Genomic DNA, 20,034 nt, shown 5'->3' with positions numbered 1-20,034 from the left:
CTACAGAGCATGACATCATAGTGTCCAAAGGAATTCTGCATAGTCTGGCCACCTTTTAAAGGTGATATATCACGAAAATTGAATTTTTTCCATGTTTAAGTGCTATAATCGTGTCCCCGGTGCATCTACCAACCCAGAAAAGGGGATCTAATAATAATATTCCCGCCCCTTAATCTGAACATTAAATGGTGTACCAGTTCTAATGCCATGGTGAAAGTCGAGCAAAGCATGCTAACTGTTCTGTCTTTGGCTGCACAGAGCACAGATCACTATTTAGAGTCCCAGCCTCAGCGGAGACAAGAAAGCATTTATTGATTTATTTACTGAATATTATGCTGCTGCCACATAGATCTAATATAAGCATGTGATTTCTTTCCCAGCTGTTTACCTTCACAGACATAACCGACTGACATTAACTAACCAACAGACATTAACTTGTGTGTATTTGACAGTCTAGGCATATTAAGACACGAAAGAGAACTCAGTTTAGTACTCACATGCCTTGTGACAGCCGCTTTCTGTGTGTGTGCTTCGGATGTGTGCTCTCAGAAAACCTTTATCAGAAGTTTAAACTAACATGGTTTAAAACTCATGATTTCAGTGTGATAGACTTGATAATTAAAACCAAACAGATTTTTTTAGCAGAGTGATGTAAGAGCTGTAAAGGCACAGCCCTGTTCTGAAAAAGGGGGGTGGAGCAGCAGCTTATTTACATTTAAAGAGACATGCACGAAAACAGCATGTTTCTGCTTTCACTCAAATCGGGCATTTTCAAAATGATATAATGAATGATCTGTGGGGTATTTTGAGCTGAAACTTCATGGATACATACTGGGGACACCGGCGACTTATATTGCATCTTGAAAAAAGAGGCATAATAGGTCTCCTTTAACACTGTACATTTTGTATATCAAACACACCAGATTCAACTCATCAACTAATCAGCTCATTAGTAAGACTCCAAGTCCTGAAATGAGTGTTATAAAAGGGAAATATACAAAATGCGTAATGTTGGGGACCCAGAACTTTTTTTGTCAGCTGTACCCCCTTAAATGTAAAATATTTATTTCAAGTACCCACTTTTAGGTTAATATTTCAATTACTTAATGACACATTTGCATCTTCACAGTTTTCTGATGTTGGTTAATGATCACATGACATGCAAGTAAATAGATAAATTATTTATTTATTTATTGGTAAGTGTTTTTTCATGTTACTTTGTAAATGAACCTTATGGTGGACAGTCTTTTTTTTTTAGTTGTGTTTCATTTCTGGAAATGTAAACTTCTGGCAACAAAAATGTTGGAAATTATCCAGTTGTGTAAAATTATAAAATTGTGTGTAAATAACATAAGCCTAGTGCACAGTAATGGATGTTAAACTAATTGTAGTTTTCTTTCATTTTCTCTAAACAAGCTATTCATGTGAACACAGTGCCGCACTTCGCTTTGAAACACACAGCACGTCACACTATACAGTTATTTAATTCATTCACAGCCTTTGATTTGATAATCACACTATGCTATTCACGATTATCATGTTGTCTTGTTTATTTATTTTTATTTTACATTGGATATAATAAATTATATTTCGTTCACAAACCCCTGTTTGTGGAATACTGTTCTAGAAGGTGCTTTTTCAAGCTTGTGCACTGATGTGATGCTTGAGCATAAACAAGAGGCTTGCAGTACATTATTTAGTATAACCTCCACTCACCGGTTCATCACCCCTGCCTTTTCATCTTGGTCCAACCTCCCCATCCCACTACGTTCTCTGCTGTGTTCCCTACTGCAGCTTAAGTGTTAGTCCATGTGATTGTTAATAATTCAGTGTCAGCGTTGCTGCACTCTGGTCTAAGGCTGAGCGTGCAGAGCAGCGCTGGCTGATACGCTCCTGCAGTCTGTGCTCTGACAGCTGCACCACAGAGAGAGAGAGAGAGAGAGAGAGAGAGAGAGAGTGACTGCAGAGAACACTGAGAAAATCAAATACACCCTCATACACGCACCCAGGGAACACTAGTCACAGCCCACCCGTCTCTTCTGAGCCTAACACCTCCCCACGTCTCTCATTCACGCCCTGGATCTCCTTCTCTTGCAGTTTTCTTGATAAAAACCCAGGATCATCCAGCCGTCTGTGTTTGTTGAGACAACTCGAGCTGGAGAAGAGAAGGTGGAAGATGGTGGAAGCAAGGCCAAGACGGACCCTACAATGGCCGGACTGGCGGCTGTCTGTTTGCGTGCTGCTTTTCTGTATGTTTGGGATGGCAGCGGGCCGCAAAGCTCCAAAAACACCTCGATGTCCAGCCACCTGCTCCTGTACTAAAGACAGTGCCTTCTGCGTGGACACCAAAGCTATTCCCAAGAGCTTCCCACCAGGAATCATCTCCCTGTGAGTACTGGAAAGATCTTGTGTACTTATTTCTCTCATTTTTTCTTTATATTTAAAATAGGAGAAAGCTAAAATGTGACCCTGGACCACAAAACCAGTCATATGGGTACATTTTTGAAAGTGAGATTTATACATCATCTGAAATTTGAATAAATAAGCTTTCCACTGATGTATGGTTTGTTAGGATGGGACTATTTGACAATACAACTATTTGAAAATTTGGAATCTGAGGGTGCAAAAAAAATCAAAATATTAAGAAAATCACCTTTAAATTTGTCCAAATGATGTTCTTAGCAATGCATATTACTAATCAAACATTAAGTTTTGATATATTTACAGTAAGAAATTTACTAAATATCTTCATGGAACATGATCTTTACATAATATCCTAATGATTTTTGGCATAAAAGAAAAATCAATCATTTTGACCCGTAAAATGTATTGTTGGCTATTGCTACAAATATACCTGTGCTACTTATGACTGATTTTGTGGTCCAGGGTCACAAATATAAATGCAATCATTTCCCGTTGTTTTGCACTCATGTACTTGTGCATAAACCATTTCCTCAGCAGCATAACATGGATTTTTAAGAAGGACACAGTTGAGTTAGGCATTATGTCATCTGTCAAGTGATGCATGACGCCATTCAAAATTGTGATTTAAAATGGCATGATAATACATTGATACAGTCTATATTTTACATAAAGTATCAGTTTTGGCCTGTAAAGCTAAAAAAGGACGAAACACAAAGCATTCAGTTTGACTCTATATACTGTCCTATATATTAAAGTTTCAGCATTAGTACCTCATTTGTTGTCAGAGCTGCAGTGGAAAGGAACAGTGACTTAATTTCTGTCTGTTTGTCACACAGAAAACTATAATGCATATATAGTGCATGTTACATAACATAGACTCAAATGGACTACTTTCTGAGAGTTTTGTAAGCTGGTGAACTATTCCTTTAAACTGAATGGACCCATGAACAGAAAGCCAGCTTGCTCAGCTAACAGAAGATGAGGTGAAGTCTGTATGCTGCTCTTTTTCAGTCAGATTACATCTGCTAGAAACACAACCACAGAAACCTCACCACATACACAGTTATTGTCCTCAGGGAGAACATAACTGCAGATACCATTGATTTCATCAACTGTCTTAGGGTTTGTCTTCTCTGTGTTTGATTTTATTTACAATATTAGATATAAAGGCTTATGTAACCAGGTTTTTCAACTGAGTTGATTCATATTTTAAAGAAAGCATTGATGAAGGCTTTTGATTTTCTCAAGCTGTAGATTTCATGTTAGCTGAGTAATATAGAGAGTTTTGCACTCTTGTGGTGCCCTTATTTTCAGACTGAGAATATAAGAGGGAAGGAAGATCTGTCCTACTTTCTAATAATTAAATTGTGAGATCCTTTCAGGTGTGCGGAGCAACTGTTTAAGAAAAAGGCCAAGCGTAACTGCTCAAAATTAGACAAAAATGACTATGTAAGTGATATAAACATTAGGGAAAAGTGGCGCTTTTCCTAAATTATTCATCATAATGCTAGAGTATACTTAAATCTAAAGCTATTTTATATAAATATTAAATATTAAATACATACTCATCTAATGCTATTACTCTTCCAAGCAGCTGGGCTTCATCTGATGACAACTAAACATCCCAAATCCCAAAACATCCCATATATTTACATATATCCAATATGTATAAAGACATGATACATACTCTGCCTATTCTTTGTTTTTATTTGTGAAATGTAATTCCAGTTTCTGAGTATAAATTTTTTTCAAGTACATCATACAGTACTTTCTACATAGAGACTTGAGGATGGACTGTGTTCAGAAAATGTGACCATCTTAGAGACTTTTCTAATACTAGAGTTTTTTTAAAATGTTGTGAAGAGATTTTTGCAAAAGCAACTATACAGCTGAAGTCAAGTTTACATACACCTTACAGAATCTGCAAAATGTTATTATTTTGAAATAAGATATTTCACATAAAAGACATTTAAATATAGTCCACAAGAGAAAATAATAGCTGGATTTATAAAAATGAACAGTTTACATACACTTGATTCTTAATACAGTGTTGTTACCTGAATGATCCACAGCTGTGGATTTTTTTGTTTAGTGATGTTGTTCATGAGCCCATGTTTGTCCAGTTAAACTGCCCGCTGTTCTTCAGAAAAATCCTTCAGGTCTCACAAATTCTTTGGTTTTTCAGCATTTTTGTGTATTTTAACCCTTTCCAACAATGACTGTATGATTTTGAGATCCATCTTTTCACACTGAGGGACTCAAATGTAACTATTACAGAAAGTTTAAACGCTCACTGATGCTTCAGAAGGAAACACAGTGCATTAAGAGCTGGGGGTGAATTTTTTTTTAATTTGAAGATCAGGGTAAATTTAACTTATTTTGTCTTCTGGGAAACATGTAAGTATCTTCTGTAGCTTCTGAAGGGCAGTACTAAATGAAAAAAAATTATATTTAGGCAAAATAAGAAAAATGTACACATCTCCATTTGGTTCAGAAGTTTTCACCCCCCAGCTCTTTATGCATCGTTTTTTCTTCTGGAGCATCAGTGAGCGTTTGAACCTTCTGTAATAGCTGCATATGAGCCCTTCAGTTGTCCTCAGTGTGAAAAGATGGATCTCAAAATTATAAAGTCATTGTTGGAAAGGGTTAAAATACACAAAAAAATGCTGAAAGACTAAAGAATTTGTGGGATGAGGATTTTTCTGAAGAACAGCAGACAGTTTAACTATTTGTGTACAAATAAGGGACTCATAAACAACTATCACTAAACAAAAAAAAACACAGCTGTGAATCATTCAGGTAACAACACAATATTAAGAATCAAGTGTATTTATGTATATCAACTGTAGTAATGATGATTATGGTGGTCTGCTTTTCTTTTAGGACTATGGTGAACGCTGCTTTCACAGAAATCCCTGAAGGAGCTTTTTCCCACATGCAGCTGCTGCAGTTTCTGTAAGTACCAAATGCACAATGATCCTCCTCTGCATTTTCTTATTATGGCCTGTGTGTGTGTTTAAAAGTGAAAAAAGTGTGAGGATTGTAGTGTTTGTCAGCTGCATGTCTGAGCAGTGTGTAGTGTGATGTGTATCAGTGACAGACCTTCCATTTACAGACTGCCCACACTCGCACAACAACAGCGTTTCTGTCCTCCCTCGTGTGCGTGTGTGAGAAAGACACAAGAGAGAAGTTTGTTTTCAAATGACAGCATGCCAATTCTTCAGTCACTGAATCAGTAAACAAATTAAACACGTCCTGCAATATCAGATTTGCAGTGCTTTGGAAAATATATTAGTATAGTTAGTATAAATATGTAACATTTAAACTACATTTCTGTATGAAAATATAGTGGTGTTTGTGTACAGACACAAATCCACTGTCAGCAGTTTTATCTGTCCTTCTCATTCTGTTCCTTGCTGAAGTAATTTGCATATAGCAGTCAGATGTCATGAAGACGGTGTGCTTCGCATTGTGTCTGATATTTGAGACCAATAGGCAAGATGTGCTTTCAACCACAGGAATTTATTATGGATTCATAAACTCCAAAAGGAGTGATACTAGGCAGGCAGTGCAGCCTTTTAATGTTTCTGATCTATTAGACACAGAGTTTACATAATTTTCTCTGCTTTTGCACGCAAACTTTCAAATGTGAAAATTTGACAAGCTTTTGTGCAGCTCTCTTATCGGCAGAAATTGTGACATGTTGTTGACAAGCATTTATGTTAAACTAAAATATACTTAATGCCATTTCAAATATGACGTATTCAAATACAGTTTATTTGTAATTACACATTGTTAATTATGAAGTTGCAGTTTATTACATTTAAAATATATTAAAGGAGAACTCCACTTCCAGAACAACAATTCTAAAAATAGTCTTAAGATCTAAAATACACTACAGTTTATTTGACATTATTTGACTTTTTAGTTCAAACCTTACATAAAGATGTTGTATTACTGGACTCATTTTTCATTTTAATGTCTGTGGAGGACTATCAGTGAAGTGCCCACAGGCACTTGGATCTCTTGATTTGGCCATCTGTGTTATTTCAGAGGGCTAACGTATAACAAAGGCTGTCTGTTTGTTATCTATATATAGTACTGACCCTAAGACAGTTTAAACCTGTCTCTAAAATGTATTAATTGTCCAGCTCAGTAAAAGTACAAGTTCTTACCTTTGTCTCTTTCTTGTTGTTCTTCACAGGCTGTTGAACTCAAACACATTCTCTCTGATTTCTGATGATGCTTTTGCTGGTCTTGGACATCTACAGTACCTGTGAGTATGTGTCCACACTGAAAAAAATATTTTGTTGGTTCAACTTAGAATTTTTTCTTCATGTGGTAACATCTACAATAGCTGGTTTTGTTAAAATTAAATACATGATTTAAGATTACTGATTATAACTGAATTCAACCAACCTGAAAAAAAAAAAAAAAAAAAAAAAAAAAAAAGTTTTATTAAAGCATAACAGTTAGTAGATGTAACCGGATTTTTCCATTTAGGTAAAATTGTCACCATTGTTGAGATTCATATTCTGATTCTTGATCTTTGTGTGAGTCAAAAAGACACAGCTCAAAACACTTCCTATATAATTAAAGAGAAAAATCACAATATCTGATTGTCACGACATCATGAGACTAACAGCTAACATTCTCAGACATCAGACTCCTGATATGACCTGTGAGTCTGACTGCTACATGATGACTAGGTCAATAATAATCAAGATCTGATCAGAGTTTCTCTTACAACTGTTGCAATAACAAATGTGCCTTAGAAATACGCAGTGGCAGCAATCAGTGAAAAATTGATACTAAGTGTTCAAGAATCAAGAGCCCAGTTAAATCAAACACTTATCTCCACAATGGTAACTTCAAACTTGGTACTTTCAATAAAACATCAACATCTAAACCTCAATTCTCAATAAGACATTTAGTATGAAAGTAATAAAGTCAGACGGGATTGTAGTAAGTGTGAGAGAGAGAGATATTGGTGATTTTTTAACTTTTTTTTTGTTTACAGTGGTGCTGAAGAGTAGCGCTGTCCATTGTGATTTTCACTTTGCTGCAACTTAAAATATATAATCATTTCAAATCATAATTTTGCATGCATGTTTTGTATGTGTTTGTTCTGAGCATTATTGGAAGTTGTATGTTGGGTCAATGTAATGGATTTAAGTTGAAATAACATTCTCTCATTTTATGTTACATAATCTTGATTGAACTAGGTTATGACAACAAAATTATAATTATAGGTAGTATCAGATAGAAATACCTCCTTAAAGCAACAACTGCACAGGTTCACTTTTTGCAGTGCATGTTGCTTGATGGATGGATGGATGGATGGGTAGATGGATGGACGGTCTAATCGATGGTTGGCCTGAAAGATAGAGAAGTAGGTTGATAGGTGGGTGGATTGATCACTTGCCCAACAGATGGACAGTTTAGATGCTTCAGAGTGTCTTCTGTTGCATTTTAAGTGTGATTTATTCTGGCTTTTATTCTGATTTATTTTCAGGCACTGGCTTTTGCTCACATAAATAAAAGAAGGAGCTACAATATGTTTTAGCAGTCACTTTTAGCATTTTTTTTTTTTTTTTTTTTTTGTACGAAGAAATATAAAATAGAGAACAACACTGAAACATCTTCCAGAGCATCTCCTCAGGGTTTTAAAAAGTGTTTGCTTATTATTAATTCAGAAATGTAAGGTTCATATATATATATATATATATATACTGTATATTTTTTTTTTTTATAAAATCAAATTTTAAAGCAAATGTTTAAAACAGGTTAGGAATAATTTGCACTGCCATTGACAATGATTATCTGTCAGAACTAGGGATTGAACCAAGATGTTTTCTCTGGGCCAATGCTGATACCGATTATTACAGATAAAAGTAGACTGATAACCGATATTTTGAACTGATATATGTATGTTGTAAAAATTAATGTCAAAGGCTCGTTCACACCAAGAACGATAAAGATAATTATAACTATAAGGATAATGTTTTAAAAATCGTTTCAAATTTAAGAGAATATCTGAATTCACACCACGATTATAATGACAAGGGGAACAATTTGTTTTTTGACACTGATGAGCGATAAAACACTGACAGCTAATCATACTTCATTCAAATTAAAAGGTCTTGCGCATTTGAACTAGCAAGCGATATTGTAAAGAAGCTAATAGACATTGATGCCCAGCAAACAGAGTAACAAAAACACAAATTTACCTCAGGAATTCAGTCCTAGTTTGGACAATTGCCTCGTTTGAAGGTGCAGTAGAAAAGAGTAAGTAGGCCTATTCTTTATATTCCACCACATTGACTGCGTTAGAGATCAGAGTTTATGCTGGATTTACTGTTTAGATGCGCTACTGGTCGAAGTTGTGTAAATGCAACAAAAGCAGACATTTATCATTCACTGGTATTGACACAAATATGGTTATCCTTTTAGTTATCGTTCTTGGTATGGACGGGCCTTTAATTTATTTTATTGGCAAATCGGTTTTGAAAATGACCAATACCTAAAAAAAAATGCTTTTGTGAACTAAAACACAAGTCTTCCCTGGTGAAAAAAACAGCATATGCTGGTAGACATGTTTTGATGCTGGGATGCTGGTTAGGTATGTTTTGGTGCTGGTTTATGCTGGTCCTTAGCTGGTTTATGCTGGTCCTTTGCTGGTTGGTGCTGGTCCTTGACTAGCAACATGACCAGCAAAAACCAGCAAAGGACCAGCATAAACCAGCTTAAACCAGCATCAAAACATACCTACCAGCATATGCTGTTTTTTTCACCAGGGTTGTTTTCTCTGTGGTAAGTTCCTCTAGTTTTCTATCTGTCTCTAACGCTGTCATTTGTAGAATTTGATTACCATTTTTTTGCGTTTTACATTTCGCAGTGCTGAATCAACAGATGAGCCTCTTGTTGGAGGATGTGCCAAATTATTACTGATTTGCCAAAGAGTCAGCAGTCATTTCTATAAAAGAGACAGCTGATAAAAAATACTTTCCATTACAGAATACTGAAAGGTCATTTGGTAGATGCCAAAAAATACATTTATTCCTGCTCAAAATACTTGTGCATTCTAACTAAATAATGTTTTTCAACCATCATCTAGTGTAAACTGCAAACATTTCATCAGTGTTGGGGTGACACATTACAAGTAACATGAGTTACGTAATCAGATGACTTTTTTCAAGTAACTAGCAAAGTAATGTATTACTTTTAAATTTACAACAAAATATGAGGTTTTTTTTTTCAGGTAAGTAACGGCAGTTACTTTGTTTTCTTATTTATTCACTGACAGCTCTCCTGTCCTCATGTTGAGAGAAATTTGGAGTGAGGTACAGAGGCACTTGATTCAGCCTGAGGTTTATTAATTTCACTTTTGGTGTGAAAAGGTCTTTAAAGTTACCAGAAATACAGCTTTTGAGTTTTTTGTTATTAACAAAGAAATAAGCAAGGCCAGCCCAGGTGATAAAATGTAACACAAAAGTAACGTAACGCATTACTTTCCATAAAAAAATAGCTAAGTAATGTAATTAGTTACTTTTTTATGGAGTGACTCAATATTGTAATGGATTACTTTTAAAAGTAACTTTCCTTAACACTGTGTTTCATTATATAATAGCAGATGTGACACCTTTTAAAAATTAAAATTAAATTTTGAAAGCCACTGAGATCAGTTGGAATATTCTCCAGGTGTTAAAAAGACATCTCTGAGCGAGACTGTGCTTGCACGTCTGTGTCTCTCATCTTCATGCAGGTTGTGCAGTTTCTTCCGAGTCCTTCTTAAGATTCAGGTAGCGTTGTCTTTCAGACGAAAGCATTGGCAGCTCAGTGACTGCAGAATGAGAGTGAATGAGATGAAAGAGAGGGGAGGGGGGTTGCAGAAAGCTTTTAGCATTAATGAAAACGCCCACAACCTCAAAGTGTCATTAAGCTAAAAGCTTTAACAAAGCAAATGCGGCACGGTTTGCAGAAGGAGGCAAGCAGGGATCTTCTTCCTAAACGCTGTGACTCATGAATCCATCAGGGAACAGGCAGCATGCCTTTGTATCTTTACTGCTTATTACAATAAATATAGGAAGGGAGAGAATATGCCATTTGATTAATAACCCTGACCTAATCTTGTATCTCTCTCTCTCTCAAATGGCACAAAGCACCTAATTCATTTTAATGACCTGCAAATATCTTATGTACAAATATTTCATTTTGTAGCTGACAACTGAGTTGTTGGTTGAATTAATTTACTCGACTTAAAAGATTAATTTAATTCTCATTTTCTCTTTTTTAAACCATTCTTCCTTACAGATTTATTGAGAACAACGACATCCAGGCTCTGTCAAAGCACACATTTAGAGGACTGAAGTCTCTGACACATCTGTATGTATTACTTCTACTTATAAATTAACCAAGTGTTTATTCTTTAAAAAAAAAATTCAAATAATTGAATAAATCACTCTAACATATAGATGCATTTAAAAGTTTACTTACTTCATGTTTATTAATTTGAATTTGAATTGTTTTTTGAACATTTGAATGGTATTTTAAAAGCTTTAATTGTTGTTTTTTATTCATTTGACAGCTAAATTGAAAAGAAAAAAAGACGTATTTTGACTAAAATGTAATTTTAAGATGAAATCTTCAAGAATTTTCAAGAAAAAAAAAAAATAGATGAAGAAAAGCAGTTTCCAATTGGATTAAGACCAGCTGTATTAACATGTCTTTAAACGTGAATCAAATGAACAGTTTTAAATATATTAAGACATTATTTTTTAACACTACTCACGGTGGATTTTAGGATGACCAGCCTTCTAAAGAAATTTCTCTTGATATCTTGAGCAACCAAATTGTTTTTGGACAAAACAGTTCTGACTCATTTGGAACAGAAAACTTTTTTATACAGACCACTCCATAGTCTTGAATACCCAGAGAGTAAATCACACCCAATATGTCATTTATTGTACCTTATAGATTAAAATGAAGAATGGGGAGATAAATCTGCAGTCCAGCATGATAACAGGTCACGTCATGTCTGTCTGGTTTAAATTTTTCTCTACGTCAGGTCTCTGTCCAACAACAACCTGCAGGTTCTTCCCAGAGATCTCTTCAAACACCTGGATATCCTCACTGACCTGTATGTACCAGCCATCCAGATATTCCCCTGTGAGGGAGTCTTACTAAAACAAGCTTTGTCTTTCTCCAATGCAGAGATCTGCGAGGGAACTCGTTCCGTTGTGACTGTAAGATCAAATGGCTGGTTGACTGGATGGAGAAGACCAACACCTCAGTTCCAGCCATATACTGCGCCAGTCCGTTTGAGTTCCAGGGTCGACGCATACATGACCTCACACCACGCGACTTCAACTGCATTAGCGCAGGTAAGCCAGTTCAGCTCTTAAAGGATTAGTTCACTCCCAGAATTAAAATTTCCTGATAATTTACTCACCCCATGTCATCCAAGATGTTCATGTCTTACTTTCCTCAGTCAAAAAGAAATTACGTTTTTTGAGGAAAACAGTCCAGGATTTTTCTCTATATAGTGGACTTCAATGGGGACTTCAAAGGTCCAAATTGCAGTTTCAATGCTGCTTCAAAGGGCTCTACATGATCCCAGGCGAGGAATAAGAGTCTTATCTAGCGAAACGGTCAGTCATTTTCTAAAAAAAGACACTTTTTACCCACACATAGTCACGTTGGAAAGGTCACGCATGACGTAGGCTCAGTATTTACAAAACAATGTGCAAAGGAAGTCAAATGTCCTTTACAAAAAAATAGTAAAACAACAATGTTGGATAATTTTGATGTTGGAGGAGAAAATGAGATGGAGTTTTTTGCCCTACCCTACTTTTTATACCGAAGTGCACAGATGAAGAACTAACCACGTGTGACCTTTCCAGTGTGATTACGTAATGCATGAAGTTGTAGATGCGCATTGCAGAGCTAGTGCAAGATGAGCATTTGTGGTTAAAAAGTATGTACCTTTTTATTTATTTTACCAAACGGCCAATCGTTTTGTTAGATAAGACCCTTATGCCTTGGCTGGGATTCTGCAGAGCCCTTTGAAGCTGCATTTAAACTGCAATTTGGACCTTTGAAGTCCCCATTGAAGTCCACTATATGGAGAAAAATCCTGATATGTTTTCCTCAAAAACCTTCATTTATTTTCAACTGAACAAAGAAAGACATGAACAGTTTGGAAAAACTTTTTAGAAAAAAAAAATTTCTAAACCTATAAAGCATATGTACAATACATTACCAAAAGTCCTGTATGTGGACATTCCCCTTCTAATGCACTACTTGCACAACTACTTCCGCGTTCTACTCGTTACGGCTCGGGAGTTTCCGGTTAGCGTTCAGCGCACCTACATACAGCCAGTTTCTCATGAGGACGCAGATTATTACTACATTTTAGGGCTGTCATTTCTTTAAAAAAACAATTAATCATATTCTCTGCGTTAACATAAATCATATTCAACCTGCTGAAAGGTTACTATAAATATATTTCCCTTCAGTATGTGCATTCTGAATAATAAATAAATACATTTCCCCACTAACCTGCCGCATTCTCATGAACAGCATTTTTCTTTTACTGATCATAATTCATACCTGATGAATGTACAGTTTTAAATGAGTTTGACTTATAAACACCCTTACGAAAATTAACCATATTTTTACTATAGTAAAAGTGCCATGTTTTTCCCATTTTTACCATTTGTATAACAACACTTTTACTACAAATAGCTTACCATCGTTAGACTATGGACAGTGTAGTAAAACCCAAGTTAATTTGTTGTTATATGGTTCAACTTCAATTGCAATTTTTGTTTTATTTGTAGTAAAACCATTTGTTTGTGTGCGTTGGAGATCTTATTCCGAGCCCCTACTGCTTATTACATTGTTTAAAATGGCTGAATGAATGTGAGGTAACTGCCTTATTTACAATGTAAAACATTTAAATAATTTTTAACAGTAACACGCTGACAGTGCGACTATTGAATACTCATATTTTGGCATTAGACTACATACAGTGAAATGATGACAGAATATGACACGGAATAGTGACTAACATATTTAATACAGATAAATAAAGGTTCATTATGATCTTATTCATCAGATCTCACAAAGTGCAGCGTCGCGATTAGGCCACTATAGAGCACTGACACCCTGTGATGAACAATCACGTATGATTACTAGCCACCGTTTTCTCAGATCGGTTTATGTTGGACTAAAACTTCACGTTCCGTTGAGTTTGGAAAATTCTGTTCTCAGTAATCATCAGAATATGTCTTCTCCTGTCTCTGAAAGTTTCCGAATTTGAAATCATCCAGCGAAATTAAATTTTATTAGGCGTTTAAGTCAACTAGATGATTACAGCGCATTGAAAATGTACATAACCAGAAATAACTGAGCCATAAGATTTCGAAACGGAAGTGCGTCACAAGGCTCAGTGCAAGTAGTCCATTTCAGACTTCAACTGTCCGAATTACTATTCTCTCCATTTCAAATCCTGGTGTTTCAGAAGGGTAGAAACACATAATTCATATTTTAATTGGAGAATTAGTTTTGAGTTCTGAAACTTGCGTGTTTGCTTTATTGGAGAGTAACCTCTCAATGTGTGAATATCAAGAACATTTTGATTCTCCATTTCATGACCCCTTTAAAATATGGTTAATTAAAAGGGTTAAAGAGCTCACAAGATACTCTGACTCTGATGTGGAATGTTCTTCTAATGCAGATTTTGCGGTATATGAGACATACTCGTTCCAGTCTCTGTCTGTGGAGTCATATGAGTTTAATGATGACCAGTATGTAGTTTTCGCTCAGCCCAACACTGGAATCTGCACCGTGTTCATTTGGGATCATGTGAACATGCTTTTCAAGACACATTACAACATCACATGTAAGTCAAAAATGACAAAACAGAGTTTTTTTATTGCTTGATTTATTAGAACCAATAAAAACAGAAATTGTCTGCAGCAGTGGTTTCCCAGTCTTTTTACCCATTGTAGAAATCCTACATTTCTCAACAGTGACAGCTGAATTTGATCTTTTCACTTAAGTGAATGAAAGTGAACACTTAAGTAGATTATTATTTTAATACTATCATCTGCAAGTACAGTTTTTATTTAAAATATACCTTTAAGATTTAAAGTACACGACAAGCGCATATTCAATATAATTAAGTGCACTTCTGTTTTACAAGGGAAGGCTCTGAATATTGCAGAGGTTGGGAAACCCTGCTCTGGAGTATTAGATTTCACACAACATTAAGAATCAATACTTAAAGTGCTTCAAGATTGATTTTTGTTGCATGTTCAAAATATATTATATTCAGTTACAAATACTAATGTTTGTGCATTTCAGCTCGTTCTGCTGTGTACTGTAAACCTGTGGTTATCAACAACACTCTCTATATGGTTGTGGCTCAGCTCTTTGGAGGATCCCACATCTACAAGTATGTCTATGTGCACTACATTTTAAGTTGTGAACTCTATTGTGGATACTCAAATATTGTCTGATAATACTTTGTGTTTCCACCACTGCCAAAAAGAAAAAAAAAGATAATTGCTACTTTTTATCTCAAAATTCTGATTTTTTTTCTCAAAAGTGCGAGTTTACATCTCGCAATTCTGATTTTTCTTTTAAGAATTGTTATAAGCTCGCAATTGTGAGAAATTAAGTCAGAATTGTGTGATATAAACTCAAAACTGTCAAAAGTTTATATCTCACAGTTGTGACTTTTTTCCCCAGAATTGAAAAAAAAAAAAAAAAGATTTTATAACATGAATTAGTGAGCTTTTATCTCAATTCTGAGAAAGTCTGAATTACAAGATAAAAAAGAGTTTTTTTCAACAAGCAACTTGTGCATCGCTACTTGGGATTTCCTTTGTCATCAAATCTATCCACCCAGTCACAATTCTTATTTTTCATACAGTTCTCTTTTTTCTCAGAATTGCAAGATAAAATAAATTGTAATAAGAATTTTGTAACATCGTAAATCTAATAAGAAAAATTTACACCATTTTGAACTGTTTATATATGGCAATTCTGAATTTATATCTCTCAAAAGCTTTCTGTCTCACAATTCTGGCTTTTTTTCTTGCAATTCTGTGAAGAAAAGTCAGAATTGTGAGATATAACCTAGGAATTTTAACATTTATTCTTGCAATTCTGCATTCATTTTGTACAATTCTGAGCTTGTATCTCCCAATTTTGAGTTTATATCTCACCAAAAAAAACTGTTTGGCTTTTCAGAATTGCAAGATAAAAAAAAATTGATTTACAAGATACAAACTCACAATTCTTAAAAGAAACGTTTACAAAAGTTTGGACTGCTTATATTTGGCAATTCTTTTTATATTTCACAAAAGCAACTTTTTGTCTCACAATTATGGCTTTCTTCTTACAATTCTGAGAAGAAAACTCAGAATTGTGAGATACAAATGCAAAATTCTGATATTTTTTCTCACAATTGTGAGTTCGCATTGTACAATTCTGAGCTTATATCTCACAATTCTGAGTTTATATCTTGCAAAAACAAATTTTTCTAGCAATTCGGACTTTCTCACAAATCTTTTTTCTCAGAATTGCAAGATAAAAATTGACTTACAATATATAAACTCTGAAAAGAAAATCTAAATACAAAAAAAATATATAAATTCTGAAAAGAAAGTTTACAACAGTTTTATAGAGATAAACTCAAAATTCTGATTTATTTTCTTGCATTTGAGAGTTCAAATTTTACAGTTCTGAGTTTGTATCTCACTATTCTGAGAAAAAAAAAAAAAAACTTTTCTGAGAAAAAGAATTATGAGATATAAACCTAGAAATGTAAAAAGCAGTTGCAATTATTATTTTTTTTTTAATTCTGTTGTGGAAATAAACCTCTTAGGGGTTACATTTTAAAGCAGCACCAAACTACTGAGTGCACCTTTATTTGGTAAGTCTTTTCAGTAACCAAAGGAGTCTGATTAATATAATATAGGGCTGCGATGATAAATCGATACATCGAGATTTGTGTATCAATTCTGAGATTTTCCAACTGCATCACGATTCTCTCCGGAATCAATTCTGATCTTAGTATTTTTAACAGTAGATGGTGCTTTAATATGGGATTAGATCTCTGCCATAATTCTGAGGGTGAAAGATCATATTTTGAGCACGCAAAAGTGGATTTTGCATGTGCACAAACTGAGTTTTGTGGTTAAATGTCCGTCTCGCAAAGAAGAAAGTATTTTGAGCGCACGAAAATAATTTTGCATTTAAAATAAGTTTTTGGATGTATGCAGACCTTCACTTTTCAGGGAATGTTGTGATTGGTTGTCAAGGCAGCCAATCAGAATTTAGCAGCCTTATCTCTGATTGGCTGGTATTATGGCATATTGTAACACTGGGTTGTGTTGAGCAAGCGAGTGGTCTGCATTTAGAGAGCACAAGTGTGTTACAAGTGTGTGTAAGGAATTGGAAGCAAGCAGAGTATGGCTGTGTCTAAAGCACTCAGTGCCATCTGCTGTTAAAAACTAAGCTTAGAATCAATTCAAGCGACAATCACGATGTGTTTAGAAAATCTCAGAATCTATGCCGAATCATTTCTTGATTTGTGATGCATCGATTTATTTTCCCAGCCCTAATATAATATCATTTTGTCATATTATGACATCCTGTTGTCGTTTTTGTTAGATGGGAGGAAGGTCCATTGCGTTTTGTCAAAATCCAGGACATCGACACCACCCGTGTGCGTAAACCCAACTTCATTGAGACTTTCCAGATTGATGGAGACTGGTATTTTGCAGTAGTTGACAGCTCGAAAGCCGGTTCCACCAGCCTGTACCGCTGGAACAGCAATGGCTTTTACTCACACCAATCCCTCCATCCCTGGCACAGAGACACTCACATCGACTTCCTAGAGGTGGACGGCAAACCTCGCCTCATACTCTCTAGCGCCTCGCAGCCCCCTGTGGTGTATCAGTGGAACCGCAGCCAACGCCAATTCGCCTACCACTCGCAGATCACCGATTCGGGTGACGTGCAGATGGTGAAGCACTTCTGGGTACGGAAAGTGCTGTATCTCTGCCTCACACGCTTTATAGGAGACTCGAAGATCCTGCGCTGGGACAACCAACGCTTCGTAGAGATTCAAACCCTGCCGTCACGGGGCTCAATGGCCGTGTATCCATTCAGCGTCGGTGTGAGGCAGTACCTTCTGCTGGGCAGCGATTATTCGTTCTCTCGGATCTATCTGTGGGACGACCTCACTCAAAGATTCCAGCCCTTCCAAGAACTCAACATGCTCGCCCCTCGAGGCTTTAGCTTGATCTCTATTGACAATAAGGATATTCTGTTAGCGGCTAGTTTTAAAGGAAAGACCATGGCCTACCAGCATCTAGTGGTGGACCTCAGTGCCAAATAGGCAGCTGGAGAGGTTGTCCTGGAGTTTCAGCTTGTGTAAGTGTGTAAATGCCAAGAACTGCAAAACTTTTCTACATCTGCATTCACACATGAAGTGGTTCTGTCATTGCTAAATACTCATACGTTAGTTACTGTAAGTCATCATCAACTCAGTAAACATGTTAAAACTTTAAATTGATTACCCATTTGGGTCTTTAAAGCTAAATAAATATTTACCACATGCATTGCAATGATGATGTTTCTCCATTAGGATGTACATTGTTCAGCGGTTTCATATGAAAAAGGTGAATTATATTTTATAGACAGATGTTATTCTCTGATTCATGTATCATCGTAACATGAACATGCCTGTAGATACTTTAAGAATATGATGTGTTACCAAGACAAAATAACAAGTTTCATTTTCGTTACTCAATTGAGCTTGACTGTTAAGGCTTTGCTTTAAGGATTTTCTATGCAGATTATTCTCTGAAAATGCTGAATTATTGAACTTGGACAACAAGACACCTAATTACTAACTGGTAAGAAATATAAACCATCTGCTGTCATCAGCATGCAAGTGTAAATGACTTTGTTGGAAATGTAATTTATGATGTGTCACAAAATAAAGTTGAATTATCTGTTTACCTTGCACAGGAATTTCTTATCTTTTTTTTTCAGTTTGGAGTGATTATTTCTACCTTGTGTGTCTCCTTCCACTCTCTCTCATTCCTTTAGTCAATAGCCTTCACCTCCTTCATGCCAAAGATGAATAGCTTTTCCTTTTCCTGCTTCCTCTGCTGTCTTCATTTTAGCACAGTCTGTGGTGCACATAATCAGAGACTATAAGATCATTAATCTTTGCTGTATATATATTTTAAATTTAACTGCAGGGGGCAGAGTGGTATCTAAATTTATAAATGTAACAGTGGACCAATTCTGGCCAAAAGTCCTCAGATATGCAGTTATGACAGTCAGCTATCACATTCCCTGACACCTTGGAGTTTTGTCCTCTGTAGAAGACATTATATTTTAGTAAACTTCTATGATACTTTATATGTCACAGTTTTAGGTTGGGATGTCCTGTAAAGAGCACATTCAGTGCTTTTCAGAGATACTAAATGTTTGGAAGTTTTACCACAACAACAACTTCTGCTTGATCTTTAAACATAGCTGACATTAATGTAGTGATCAACTTTAACACCCGCATGGAAATATGGAACATTTTGTAGTGATCATTTAATAATCTGAATAATTTTCAAATTTTGTCATAAATCAACATCTTGATTTAAAATTATATGGTGTTTCAAATCAAAATAAGACTTCCTGTTACAAAACAGGACATTGATTTCATGCATGTCCACTGTAGAGGACACCAGAACTTAAAGCATGTTTACTATGCATTTTGGGAGACACAACAGGTGAATAAGGAAAGATATTATATGTCAATATAAACAGTTAGATATTATTATGAAAATCTTGCAAATTATTACTCCCATTATTACACTTATTTTTTCATGTTGCCCCAAAAACACATTATACAAATTAGATGCAGTGTATAGATACATTGTAAATAATGGGAAACCCATTTATGTCCACTTTACACATATACTGCATGAAGCAAAATAGGTATATCAAATTATTATGTAATATCTTTCATAACATAGTTGAGAATCATATTTATACGTTTGTAAAAAAAAGAAATAATAAATAAATAAAAATGTATTGGTGATTTAGAAAAAAAAAGTTGTTGCCTTTTCATGTCTATTTGTCATGTCATTTTATTTATTTATTTGTTTGTTTATTTTAAGTCCTGGTGTCCTACAGAGAACATAGCATAACATGAATAAAATACCATTTTTCACAAATTAAATCTTTCCTTTAAAAAATAAAAATAAAAAATACTTTAAATAATGTAAAGACATGACTTTTTCCCTGGTAGTCAGGATGATATACAAATATTTATTGAGAAAACTAAAACAACAACAACAACAACAAAAGGTTAGAAAGAAAGAAAGTTTCTTGGTTTAAAAAAAGAAAAGAAAAAAAGTATATATAAATATATATACCCTGTAAAAAATGACCGTGAATTTAACGGTAAAAGACTGTAAAAATGCTACAGTAAAAAACTGTTAAATTGTTAACAGTAAGTTCCCCTACTATATACGGTAAAAAAACGTATTGGACATTGCATTAAATTTTTGGTAGTCTACCGTT

At 35.1% G+C, this 20,034-nt stretch overlaps 1 protein-coding gene across 1 annotated transcript; it reads left to right on the top strand.

Annotated features, from left to right (window-relative positions):
- Positions 1–1,934: 1,934 nt before the first annotated feature.
- lgi3 (leucine-rich repeat LGI family, member 3) lies at positions 1,935–18,469 on the top strand. The gene is made up of 9 exons (XM_051118165.1): positions 1,935–2,388; positions 5,308–5,379; positions 6,629–6,700; positions 10,738–10,809; positions 11,492–11,563; positions 11,638–11,807; positions 14,165–14,329; positions 14,794–14,884; positions 17,110–18,469. Exons 1-9 carry the CDS (start codon positions 2,177–2,179, stop codon positions 17,837–17,839), a joined length of 1,656 nt encoding a protein of 551 aa, XP_050974122.1. The 5' UTR covers positions 1,935–2,176; the 3' UTR covers positions 17,840–18,469.
- The last annotated feature ends 1,565 nt before the right edge of the window (positions 18,470–20,034 follow it).

Source organism: Labeo rohita, chromosome 8, assembly GCF_022985175.1.
Source record: "Labeo rohita strain BAU-BD-2019 chromosome 8, IGBB_LRoh.1.0, whole genome shotgun sequence".
Classification (NCBI taxonomy): Eukaryota; Metazoa; Chordata; class Actinopteri; order Cypriniformes; family Cyprinidae; genus Labeo; species Labeo rohita.
Note: the sequence above shows the minus strand (reverse complement) of the source record. Positions and strands in the feature narration are given on the sequence as shown.

Bases quoted from the DNA above. Each gene is read 5' to 3' on its own strand.
- lgi3 (XM_051118165.1), top strand. From the start codon at position 2,177: ATGGTGGAAGCAAGGCCAAGACGGACCCTACAATGGCCGGACTGGCGG. The intron at 11,808-14,164 runs GTAAGCCAGTTC...CTTCTAATGCAG, and splicing joins CTTCAACTGCATTAGCGCAG to ATTTTGCGGTATATGAGACA. The intron at 14,885-17,109 runs GTATGTCTATGT...CGTTTTTGTTAG, and splicing joins GGAGGATCCCACATCTACAA to ATGGGAGGAAGGTCCATTGC.